At 55.9% G+C, this 12252-nt stretch overlaps 1 protein-coding gene across 2 annotated transcripts; it reads left to right on the plus strand.

The window, feature by feature from the left end:
- The first annotated feature begins 6407 nt into the window (after nucleotides 1-6407).
- On the plus strand, nucleotides 6408-10828 carry CYP2D6 (cytochrome P450 family 2 subfamily D member 6). Of its 2 annotated transcripts, none has more exons than XM_082420622.1 (9): nucleotides 6408-6717; nucleotides 7438-7609; nucleotides 8191-8343; nucleotides 8432-8574; nucleotides 9002-9178; nucleotides 9332-9473; nucleotides 9688-9875; nucleotides 10334-10475; nucleotides 10576-10828. In XM_082420622.1, the coding sequence occupies exons 1-9, from the start codon at nucleotides 6532-6534 to the stop codon at nucleotides 10752-10754; spliced, it is 1482 nt and encodes a 493-aa protein (XP_082276748.1). In that variant the 5' UTR covers nucleotides 6408-6531; the 3' UTR covers nucleotides 10755-10828. The 2 variants fall into 2 exon arrangements, with proteins under 2 accessions (XP_082276748.1, XP_082276747.1); XM_082420621.1 differs by having other exon boundaries at nucleotides 6412-6717; nucleotides 8432-8592.
- Nucleotides 10829-12252: the final 1424 nt, after the last annotated feature.

The raw sequence follows: 12252 nt of genomic DNA on the forward strand, positions 1-12252 counted from the left end.
TTCCTAAGTTCTTACATCACTCTCAGACTGGTGACACCACAGGAAAGAAAGACCCAAGAAGTTGGAATGGCTGTTTCCATGGACACAATCTCCATAGTGACAATGTGGGGGGAGGGGGGAGGGGGGATGATGGGAAAGGGTGGGGGGAATTAAAAAAGGGAGGGATAAAAATATATATATATAAATCTATTTTTAGTCTGGAAAGACTTTGTTTAAATGAAAGGTGCGCTATCCCTTTTGATTCTATTTTAAAATTATCTAGCTTAAGAACTCCAAATTTGTTCCAATGACAGTGAAATTTAAATGTGAAATTGAACTGAACAAACTCTCATCTCACAAGGACAGGGGTGACTTAGATCCTTAGCCCAACTTACCTAATTCAGAGATTCTAGACCCAGGGTTGGAAGAGCAAACAAACCACACCAAACTATTCTTTTGTCAGTAATTTGTCTCAAAGTGGGAAGGTCAAGGGGGAGGGAAGTGGGGATGGTCCGTGTTTTCAAGAGTGGGAGAATGATGTTTAAACACAAAAATAAATTTTTTCATTTCCAGAAACACTATTTATTTATTACTTTTAAGATTTTTATCTTTTGGGGGGGGTGAAATTGGCACATGCCCCAAGGTCACAGCTGCATCCTGGGTCACTGTGGCTGGTGAGAGCCCCGAGCGTCCCACTAAGTGGCTCAGCTGGCAGGGTCAAGGGATGGCCGCCTCTGGGCATGTTTCAGGCAGCTGTGCCCTGAACCCCAGGACAGACGGGACGGAAATCTAAGCTGTAAGAGTGGACACAGGGAGGGACAGTGTCAGGTATGATCGTGTGAGGTAAGCTGACCAGGAACACCCACTCCACCCTTTTTTCTTTTGCTTTCATTTTTATAAAGGAAAAGGGGGCCTGTCGGTTGAGCAGCCCCATGCTACATGATTCTTTATGTTGTTTTGTTTTGTTTTGTAAATTGTACAATTTTTAAATATCTGAGTTTTAAAAAAAGAAGAAAAAAGTACAAAAAAAATCTTAAGGCCTTAAGAAGGGGTTAGTGCATCTTTCAGGGGTCACTCTGCCGTGGGGATAAAATAGCTGTTTCACAAACAGTTTTATTTAAAAAACAAAACAAAAAAATCAAAAAAAAAATAAACTTCATTTTAACCTTGTTTCCTTTTTTGTTTAAAGCAAATGCGTCTCTTTCTCCTCCCATCCCAGTCCCCAGGGTGGCTCTGGTTCTGCTGCAGGGGCGGCTGCCAGCTCACTGGTCCAGCCGTCCTGGCCTCCCGAAGGCCCAGCAGCCCTTGCAGCAGAGCCTGGAATGAAACAAACCGAGGACTCTGCCACTTGCCCTCGAGGGTGGAACTCAGCCATGTATGGAGATGGCCAGATTGCTTAAGTTGATACGAGGACATATTTCCAATCAACATTAATTTTAAAGGTTATTAAAAAATAATGCAATGTTAACGGACTTTATTTTAGAGAACAGTAATACTGGAAGGAATGTTGTGAAGTAGAAATAAGCGATTATAAATGAGTTCTTGTGTGCTCATCAATTTGAGGCTGCAGAAATGGCAGATTAATTTTGTTGTAATAGCTACATCAAGCAGTGCGGTCCACTTATAATTTTGCTCGGCCAGGATGGAGCTGTGTGGGTGGGTGTGCTGTGTGGGCCACGGAACCTGCATAGAAATGACGGCTTTTTGAGCTCCTTGGCTTCCCATCTGGTCTTGACTTGGCATTAACACTGTTCAAATGAAATTGATAGATTTCAGGTGTTGAGAACTAAACCACAAAACTTGGAAGACATGCATCTTAAGGAAAATATTTTCCTGACGGTTCATCATTTTGCCTTTTGTTCTTCTGTCCTCTCTTGACTTGCTGATGATACTCTGAGTAAGGCACTTTTGATGGTTCCTCAAACTGGCTACTGAAATGACCGTTAACTGGGGAGTGGCCCTGTTCCAGGCTCCACTCCTGACTAGCTTTCCCGGTTCTGCAGGAAGCCTCAGCTGTTCATGTGCATTTCAACTCCTGCCACTTTTGAGCTCTATGTATTTTTTAACAGACTTTATTTTCTAGAGCAGCTTGAGGTTCATAGCAGTGTTAAGCAAAAGGTACGGCGGTTTCCCTCGTATGCTCTGCCCCCACACACGTGCACAGCCTCCCCCAGTATCAGCGTTCCCCACCAAAGTGGTGCTTTTTCTTTATGACTTGTGAACTTACATTGACACATCATTGTCACCCAGAGCCCATAGTTTACGTTAGGGTTCACTCTTGGTGGTGTACATTCTGTGGGTTTGGACAAACGTTTAATGACATGTATCCACCATTATAGTATGCAGAGTAGTTTCACTGCCCTAAAAATTCTCTGTGCTCCCCCTCTTCATCCCTCCCTCCCCTGAGCCCTGGCAACCACTGACTGTTCACTGTCTGCATAGTTTTTGCCTTTTCCAGAATGTCATATAGTTGGAGTTACACAGTATGTAGCCTTTTCAGATTGGTTTCTTTCATTTGGTAATAGGCCTTTAAGGTTCCTCCTCCATGAAAGGTTCCTCTTTTCATGGCTTGATAGCTCATTTCTTTTTTAGTGCTGAAGAATATTCTATTGCCTGGACATACCACAGTTTATCCATTCACCTACTGAAAGACATCTTGGTTTCTCCAAGTTTTGGCAATTATGAATAAAACTGCTATAAACGTCAGTGTACAGGTTTTTTTTGTAAGGAATGGCCCAACTGTCTTCCACAGTGGCTGTACCATTTTCCATTCTCCCCTGCAGGGAATGAGACTTCCTGCTGCTCCACATCCTGATCAGCATTCGGTGTTCTCAGTGTTCTGGATGTTGACCACTCTAATAGGTGTGCAGTGGTGATGTACTTTTTTAAAGTAATTTTTACGCCATGGTTTAAAAACATAGCAAAACTACCATCTTAACCGGTAAGTGTACTGTTCAGTATTGTGAGGCATATTCATATTATTGCGCAGCCGAGCTCCAGAACTTTTTCATCTTGTCCAGCCAAAGTCCTGTTGCCGGAGAACTACCGGAGGGGCCGGCCATGCCCCACCTCCGCTCGCCCGCCCGCTCGCTCGCCCGCCCGCTCGCTCGCTTGCCCGCTGCCCGCCCGTGGCGCTCCCCGGCCACGCCCCCACCCCACCCCACCCCACCGGCCGGCCCTCCACCTGGATCCCAGTGGGGCCCGGGTGGGCCGTACCGCGAGTCGGATACCAGCTCCCACTTTTGTCCCCGGGGAGGAGCGGAAATTGAGGGGTTTCTTCCGCGGGCTTGGCCATGGTGCGGGGGAGGAGGAAGGGAGTGAGTAAAATGCCACCAACTTTCCAGCGCCCTCTCTGGGCGCTGCAGCTCCGTACCTGCTTTCTAGAGCTCTCTCCAAGGGGTTTGCTCCGCATCGCGTTGGGGTCCCAGGCCTGGGTCTCCGTGCTTGGGGGCCCAAGGGCCTGGCACTTTCTGGTCCGTCATCTTGCTGACGTCACCCCGGGCTCAGTCTCAGGTCGCAGTGTCCAGTTGGGCCTTCCCTGCGCGGGCGAACACCTGTGACACGGAGATTGGGGGAGGGGAGGGAATGGGGGGCTCATCCCTCTAGCACCAGCAGCTTCACCAGAGCGGAAGCCAGCAAGGGCAGGCTGAGTATGTTTCTAAAATAATAAATTTCAGTAACTTAAATGTTGGCCCTCATAGAGGTTTGTCCACTGTAGAGCAGTAGCTCAGAGCATGAGTTTTGAGATAGACCCTAATGGTGCTCTGTGACTTTGACCCCGTGATCCCTGAGACTCCGTGCCTTGGGGACCATAAAGCCACCTACCTTACAGGGTGTGGAGAGGATGGGGAGTGAACAGCAGTGCCTGGCATGTGAGTGTGCACAATGATTGAAAAAGGCCATTGGCCTCACGATCACAGGTTTTCCTCAAGTCCTGTCCTGGACAATAGGCCCCCAGTAACGGGAGGGCACTGCCTGAATTACAGGCATGTCTGTCACTGCCTTTCATATGTCCATTAGAGTGACTGGGGAGGGCATGACACATACAAAACAAAGGGTAGATGCAATTTATCGAGGGCCACTGTGACAAACCTGTGATGGACCATCCTGCCAGCCCGACTAACACCACCTGATTCTCTAGCTGGCTGAGCCCGATGAAAGACCACAGGCTGGATCTGAGAAGTCCCCAGGGTGCCCATGGGTCTTACCCTCTCAGTCTTTTGAGTGGCCTCAAAACTGGTCTCCCCGCCTCTTTGAGGCCCAAGAACCCCGGTTTCCCACAATCCAGTCCTCTGCCAGACTTGCAAAGCCCCAGCCTCAAGTTGCCCCCGTCCTGCTGCTTTGCATTGGTGCTTTAGTCCCGCTGCCAGGTCACCTTGGCTTGCAGAGCCAAGCCAGCAGAAGTCCTCTGGGAAGTTTTCCCGGAAAGTGTGCTCCAGCCTGGGGCAATGTCCCCACAACCCTCAACGCAGTCCCTGCACTGCTGGCCTGGTGTGTCAGCTCTCTGGCTCCCACTCCTCTTGGTCATGAGCACCTTGAAGCAGGGGCCCACCGTCGCCTTCCCGCCATGCTGCCAGTGCCCAGCCCAGCACCCAGCACAGGGTGCATCCAGATAGGGTGGGACAGGACCCAAGCCTTGGCCAAGGCAAGATGCAGGAAAGGCCAGATAAACTGAGGAAGGCCCAGTCGGGCCCCAGCCAGCTACACCCTCTGGCCCTGGGCCTGGCAGGAGAGTGGAGATGTGAGAATTTGGAAGGGGAGGAGCAGCTTTCACAAACCAAGCAGGGATTGCAAATGTTGAAAGTCAATACCTGAAGACCACAAGCACTCTGTGTTGTCATGCACCCCGAGAAGAACCTGGTCCTCTCCCCGTTGGGGAGTGAGATGGGAGGGAGGGAATGGGGGTGTCAGGGTACGGGAGTGGGGAGTGCCTCCTCCAGGCTCTCCTTAAGCTAGGGGCGAGCACCTCCAGGACCCTGGAATACTCCAGCTGTTTTCAGAAAGAGAGGTTGCCTCACATACCCCTGGGACGGGTGAGGGGGCTTGACCCCTACCCAGGAAATGCCACAATTCCAGCCTGGAGGTGGCACACACCGGTGCAGGGTGGTACCAAGGTTTGCACATTTCGTTGAGGACTGGAGCCACTGAAGGGGACCAGAGAGTCAGGATTGGAAGGTGTGGGGCTGGAGCCAGGGCGGACTGGGCCCATGGAGAGGGAGGAGGCCTGCGAAGGGAGAGGCCTGAGAATCCATTCTTTGTAGTGCTCAGCAGGCCTGTGAGGGTGTAAAGAAATTACATCCCCATCTGGTATCCATGCCCTTGTCTTCTAGAGTTTGAACAGCTGATGTTCAAGGACAAATCAAGGAGGAGGAGGCAGGCCCACTCCTCTGAGGACAGTCACAGCCTATGCTAAGCCACCCTAGTACCCTGAGCTTACTGGCAGTCCAGTCAGCAAGGTAAAGTGCCCACCTCACATGTCTCCAAGTTAGGAAATGGGCACAGACAGGAAGGAGATTCATCACCTGGGTGGCCACAAGAGCTAGAAGGTCCAAGGACCAATTTGTGACAAACTTAGGAAAGGGTCTCTGGGCCATCAGACCAGCTGGTCATGTGACTAGGGAGCTCTGAAGACAATCCTGCCGCCTCCCCACCCCCAGATTCAAACTTGTCATGGCCACAACCAGGCGGAAATGGGTAGAAACCAAGGAAGCTAAGCCAGCAGCCAGCCAGGTGAAGGCCCCCAGCATCACTGCGAGCAGCCTCGAGGTGGGAGGAGGTGGGTTGGGTCCAGGCAACCACTGAGAACTACGAGAACTTGGTGCTGGGTCTCTGTGCAAGCGTGTAAGTGGTACATATGTGTTAATGTGTCTGGCTTTGTGGGTGTGTAAATATGCATGTGAGCATGTGAGCAGGCAGTATGTGAATGTGTGTAAGTGTGGTTTATGAGTGTGTGATTCTGTGTGTGTGTTGAGCATACTAGTGTGAAGTGAGGGGACACCAAGGACTTTATCCCCCTACAGTGGTCCCTCTGATCATTAGGACCTCCCTCCAGCACTGGGCAAGAGCCAGTAACCAACTTGGGAGGTGAAGGCCACTCAGGAGGAGGCAGGTGATACATGGGAGGACAAGGACATGTTCTAGGGGTGAGGCTGTGAGCACATTAGAGAGTGTGAGCCTAAAGTGACAGGTGGGTGGCAGGATCAAGTCTGAAGACCCCTGATTCTTCCTCAGAATCTTTACAGAGCTGGGGAGTCTGGCTAGGGGGAGGGGAGGACTTCTTGTGTCCTCGCCCTACCCTCCGTAAGCACGTGGACAGGGCAGGAGGGACAGTGGCCATCTGTGCACCTCACTTTCCCTGACCCCTCCCTGCACCCTCTGGCAGCACACTCTCTCTGGCAGGTTGGCTCAGGGCAGAGTGCAAAGGCCAGTCTCAGCTCCTTTTATAAAGAAGACCCAGACTGGTTGAGCCCTGGAGGTGCAGTTAGAGTGCCCTGCCTGGCCTAGCCCTAGGTGTCTGATGTGGTGAGGAGCCCTGTGCACACTGAGGCAGCCATGCTGCTGACTGGGGATACACTGGTGACCCTGGCCGTGGCCGTGGCCGTCTTCCTGCTCTTGGTGGACCAGATGCACCGGCACTCACGTTGGGCTGCACGCTACCCGCCAGGTCCCATGCCACTGCCTGGGCTGGGTAACCTGCTGCAGGTGAACTTCCAGGACCCGCTTCTCAGCTTTAGCCAGGTGAGGAAGGTGGGGGTGGGAAGTGGGCAGCGGAGGTCCTGGGGACCCCACCCAGCAGCAGACAGTGGGTGGTGGGTGAAGTCACAGGCTGGAAAAGGAACTGGGCCAAGAGGAGGAGGCAGATTTGAGAGGCCTCCTGAGGGAGGGCATTTGTTCAGGGCCCGAGAACAGTTTGGATTTTCCCAACAGAGGTCCAAGAGGGCAAAGGACAGGGAGTGGGGGAGTACGACTTGGCAACAGGCTGGGGATTCAGCTGGCCAGCTCTTACATTATGTGAGCCTGAGTCCCTTATGATTACACCAGGAGGAAAGGTCTCGAGAATGGAGGAGAGGAGTCTGGTCTTGAGCCCTATTTAAATCAGGTAGTTGAGGCTGAGAGAGGTACAGTGATCTGGTTCAAATCTTTTGCCATCGTGAGACCTTGGACCTCACTGCTTACCTCTATGAATCTGTTTCTTCACCTGTAAACTGGGATGCTAACTTGGTCTATTGACAACTTTGGTGACCTCTGCACAGTCATAGCTGGGTGGTCTGATCCAACTTGAGGTCCTAGACCGTGGTGGATGTAATTAACCCCCAGGCTCACAAGACTGGATAAAATCTTTGCACCCCCTCGCTCCTGGTGGGGGCCCAGGGTTCCCGCAGGGCTCACGCCATGAGGCTGGGCCCGCAGCCTGGCGGGGCTTGGGCTTGACAAACGCCCTCGACCTTCGGACTGCAGCTGCGGCGCCGCTTCGGGGACGTGTTCAGCCTGCAGCAGGTCTGGACTCCCGTCGTCGTGCTCAACGGGCTGGCGGCTGTGCGAGAGGCGCTGGTGTACCGCAGCCAGGATACCTCCGACCGCCCATCTGCGACAGTCTACGAGCACCTGGGTTACGGGCCGCGCTCGGAAGGCAAGAGGAGGAGGGGGCAGACCGCGTCCCGACGGACACTGGGCCAGCAGTGACCCAATACCGGCAGGGCCAAGCGGAGGCAGGGTCGCGGACATTCGGTGCAGGGAAGAGCCAGCGAATTTGAAGGGGCAGCAGGAGGAGAAAGGAGTCTGTGCCAAGGGTCGGGGGAGGAGGAATGCGGGCGAGGCAGGGGGCGGGGCCTTACGGAGAGAGGGCGGCCCAGGGCCATCGCGGGCACGAAGGGGAGGTCAGGGTGGGCAGGAATGAGGACAAGGTCAGAGTGGGCGGGGCAGGGCCGGGCCAGGACCTTCCCCGAAGGGGAAAGGGGGTCCCGGTGGGCAAAGTAAAAATTGGAGCCAAGACCTGACCCTAGCAGGGGAGAGTAGGCGAGCAACGCGGGCGGGCAGAGAGTGGGACCGGTCCCCAGCTGGAAGGGGGTGTCAAAGTGGGCGGGGCTGTGTGAGCAGAACACCGGGAGGGGCGGGCCGAGGAGGACCGGCGAGCCCGCCAGCGCGGTGGGCGAGCAGAAGGCGGGGCCGGGACACACCCGAGCCACGCCCACGTGCCCGCTCCGCCCCCAGGAGTGATTCTGGCGCGCTATGGGAAAGCCTGGCGCGAGCAGCGACGCTTCTCCTTGTCCACCCTGCGCAACTTTGGCCTGGGCAAGAAGTCGCTGGAGCAGTGGGTGACCGAGGAGGCCTCGTGCCTCTGTGCCGCCTTCGCCGATCAGGCCGGTGGGTGCTGAGGGACAGGGAACAGGTTTGGAGAGGCTGGGGAAGAGGAGATGGAGGCGACGCCCTGACTTGCACCGTTCCCTCCCAGGACGTCCCTTTAGCCCCAACGCCCTCCTGAATAAAGCGGTGAGCAACGTGATCGCCTCCCTGACCTTCGGCAGCCGCTTCGAGTACAACGACCTTCGCATCCTCAAGCTACAGGACATATTGGAGGATGGACTGAAGGAGGAGGTTGGCTTCGTGCGCCAGGTGCGGGAAGGGAGCTGCATAGAGGAGGCCTCCATCCTGCAAAGGGCCTCCCCGGAGGAGGATTTGCGTAGAGGGCCAGAGGAGGAAAGGGCATTCCGGGAGAGGAAACTGCAAGGGAAAAGGCCTGGAAGTGGGGAAATGACAGACAACACAGATGGGAGAGGCGGGGCGAGGTTCAGCGGGCTTAGGGGAGGGAGGGTTCCTTCATTGGAAGGCACCGGCACCCATGAGATGTGGACTTTAGGTTTATCTTTCTGGGCCCAGAGCCAGGAGAGAGGGGCGAGGCCTGCACTTAGGGAGGAACAAGGTCAATGGTGGGGACATCCTGGAGGAGGCTAGGACCTGACTGGTCCAGGTGAAAGCCTGAGCACCACAAGGTCCCAGGGCCCCAAAGCTGTGACCCCCACAGGTGCTGGAAGCAATCCCCGTGCTCCTGCGTATCCCAGGGCTGGCTGCCAAGGTCTTTCCGGCGCAGAGGGCCTTCATGGCCCTGATTGATGAGCTGGTCACCGAGCACAGGATGACCCGGGACCGGGCCCAGCCACCCCGAGACCTGACTGACGCCTTCTTGGACGAGGTGGAGAAGGTGAGGTGGGTTGAGGGTTGAGGGCCCCGTGAGGCAAGCGCAGGCCTGTGTATCACCCAGAGATTAGACACCTGGGCTGACAGGAGCAGAGTGGGAGGCCATTTGGAGGCTTCCTCCCTCTGTCCCTGAGCTTACCTTCTCTGCATGGCCCAGGCCAAGGGGAACCCCGAGAGCAGCTTCAATGATGAGAACCTGCGCCTGGTGGTGTCTGACCTCTTCTCTGCCGGGATGATCACCACCTCGACCACGCTGGCCTGGGCCCTCCTCCTCATGATCCTACACCCAGACGTGCAGCGTGAGCCGAGCCCGAGGGGCCAGGTGGCATGGGTGAGGGAGGAGAGGGACAGACTGAGGCCCCTGAGCTTGGTGGGTTTGGCCACCAGCAGCAGCTCTGTGCAGAGGTCACAGTGCCCTCCTCCTCCGAGTGGGCACAGCCCTACACAGGAGTCAGGAGGAGGTCAGAGCCCAGCCCTTGGGTCTGACCACTGTGAGGATGCTTGTTTTTCCAGGACGTGTCCAACAGGAAATCGATGAGGTGATAGGGCAGGTGAGGCCACCAGAGATGGCGGATCAGGCCCTCATGCCCTTCACCATGGCCGTGATCCATGAGGTGCAGCGCTTTGGGGACATCATCCCACTGGGCCTGCCCCACATGACATCCCGTGACATCGAAGTTCAGGGCTTCCTCATCCCAAAGGTAGGCCTGCGGCTCTCCTCACCCCAGCTCAGCACCACCTGCCACCTGGTAGCCCCAACGTGGGAATTGCCAGGTGGGGTCAGGACTGGAATCCAAGCCCCCCAATCCTCAGGCACTGAATGTCCTAGGCTGGGTGGGTGTGGGGATGAGAGCAGAGGCAGGGCTGGCCCTGTCCATTCAGAGCCCGTAGTCGGGTAGGGAAGACAAACTAAAGCGTGTCACAGAGTGTTGGAGGAGCCCGTTCACCAAGGGACAGGTGGCAGTAAGGGCACCCATGGGAGGCAAGTCACTCACCCTGCCATGGGGACAGGGAGGGTGCCGAGAAGCTTCTTGGGCTGAGGGTTACTTGCAGAGTCCAGGTGCGTGCCAGGCAGAGGGTGTGTGCCCACGTGTGTTTGGTCGCAGGGGTCCAGGCACCCCCCAGTCCAGACCCCCCCATGCCAGACATTTCCTGCCAGGGGACGACGCTCATCACCAACCTGTCATCAGTGCTGAAGGACGAGACCATCTGGAAGAAGCCCTTCCACTTCCACCCGGAGCACTTCCTGGATGCCCAGGGCCGCTTCGTCAAGCAGGAGGCCTTCATACCCTTCTCAGCAGGTACCTGTGGGGTGCCCGGTTTGCTTACCTGTCCTGAGGGAGTCTTGGAGGGGTGGAGCCCAGGCCCCCAGGCTCACAGACCCCCCATGCCCACCCACAGGCCGCCGCTCGTGCCTTGGGGAGCCCCTCGCCCGCATGGAGCTCTTCCTCTTCTTCACCAGCCTCCTGCAGCACTTCAGCTTCTCAGTGCCCGCTGGGCAGCCCCGCCCCAGTGGCCACGGTGTCTTTGCCTTCCTGGTGACCCCATCCCCCTACCAGCTCTGTGCTCTGCCCCGCTAGAGGTGGGCACCAAGCCCCCAACCCACTCCTCAGCAGTAGCCCTGATGTACAATAAACCAGTCTGGTGGCTCCAACCTGCCTTGAGTCCCACCCGGGGCCCCTGACCAGCCCCTTGGTGGTCATGGGGCCTCAGCAGCCTCCCCAGATCCAGCCCCTACCCCTGCCTGATCCATCCTTACCTGACATTTGACCCCATTTGAGAGATGGGTATACCGAGGCTCAGAAGGTGACACCTTACCCCCTAGTCACCCTTGGAGACCCAATACTGGTTACTTGGGTTAGTGACAAAGTCTATAAATAGGTCCTGGCTTCTGCCGGAAGGAACTAGAATAGGCTGGTGAGAGATTTCAGGCCCCAGTGGGGATGAGGAGGGCCCCACTCAACCTGGATGCCCACATTTCAGGCCCAGCCACACTCAGCTTGCACCACAGGCCAGCAGCTCAGCCAGCACCATCAAGTCTGCTGCCCCAAAAGGTGGCGAACTCAGGGATGGCTGGGAAGCAATGTGCTGGGTTAGCACCTGCAGCTCAGTCTTCAGATGCCAGAGCTCTCCCTGGGAAGCCTGATGGCAGCCCAGGAGTGAGCCACCTCCCTGGGCCTCTTAGTCACCCCAAGATAGGATGGGCCCCCTTTCCCTGCCCCTTAGGGATGCTCATCTCCCAGCCCCTGCCCAATAGGAGTTGCCACTCATGGCCACGCTGGAGTGGGAGGACACTCATCTAGGCTCCAACCCGGGGCTCCGTCCTCTGAGTGGCCCGGTCAGGCCAGGCACTCAGGAGGCTTGGCAGGGTCAGGGAATGAGCCCCTGTGGGCCACAAGCATGCCCTAGGGACAGGGGTCAACCTTGGGCCCATGTGACAATGGGGTGGCCAGGGCAGAAGGAGGCCAGGTAGGGAGCTCGGAGGAGGACACCCTGGCTCCAGTCCTCGCTCTGCTATGACACTGTGTGACCTCAGGCTTCTATTTCCCCTTCAGCCAATGAGAAGTTTGCACCAGATGGCTGCTGGGGCCTGTCTCCCTGCTCTGACTCTGGGGCTGGGACCTCATTAGCCTGGAGCCCTAGCTGAGGGCGGGGACTGCCACCCTCTACCTGTGCCCACCACCCCGACAGTTTGTTCTGGACTCTAAGCACGCACAGGCACCACCCAGGGGCTTCTGATGACTGTCTGCTTACCTGAGTCGTAAGCAGACTTCCTGGTACATTTAGGTTAACAGCTGGGGGACCACAGACACCCAAGGCAGAAGCACCGCCCCCAGCCAGGCCACTTTCGCCTTCATGACAGTGAGCTCCACAGCTCTTAGCATTAAGGGAACTTGGCCTCTCCCTTGGCACTGAGTCAGAAGACCAGCCAGGGCCCCGTTCAGTCTCCAGCGTATCCCCTGTCGTGGGCTTAGTGGCAGGAGGTGGTGTTCCTGCAGCTTATTGGAACAGGGAGCGTGGATGAAACCACACTGAGTTTGTGGAAACTTGAGGCCCCTGAAAGGAAGCAGCCAGGCC

This window comes from Balaenoptera physalus, assembly GCF_965194825.1.
Source record: "Balaenoptera physalus genome assembly, chromosome: 13".
NCBI lineage: Eukaryota > Metazoa > Chordata > Mammalia > Artiodactyla > Balaenopteridae > Balaenoptera > Balaenoptera physalus.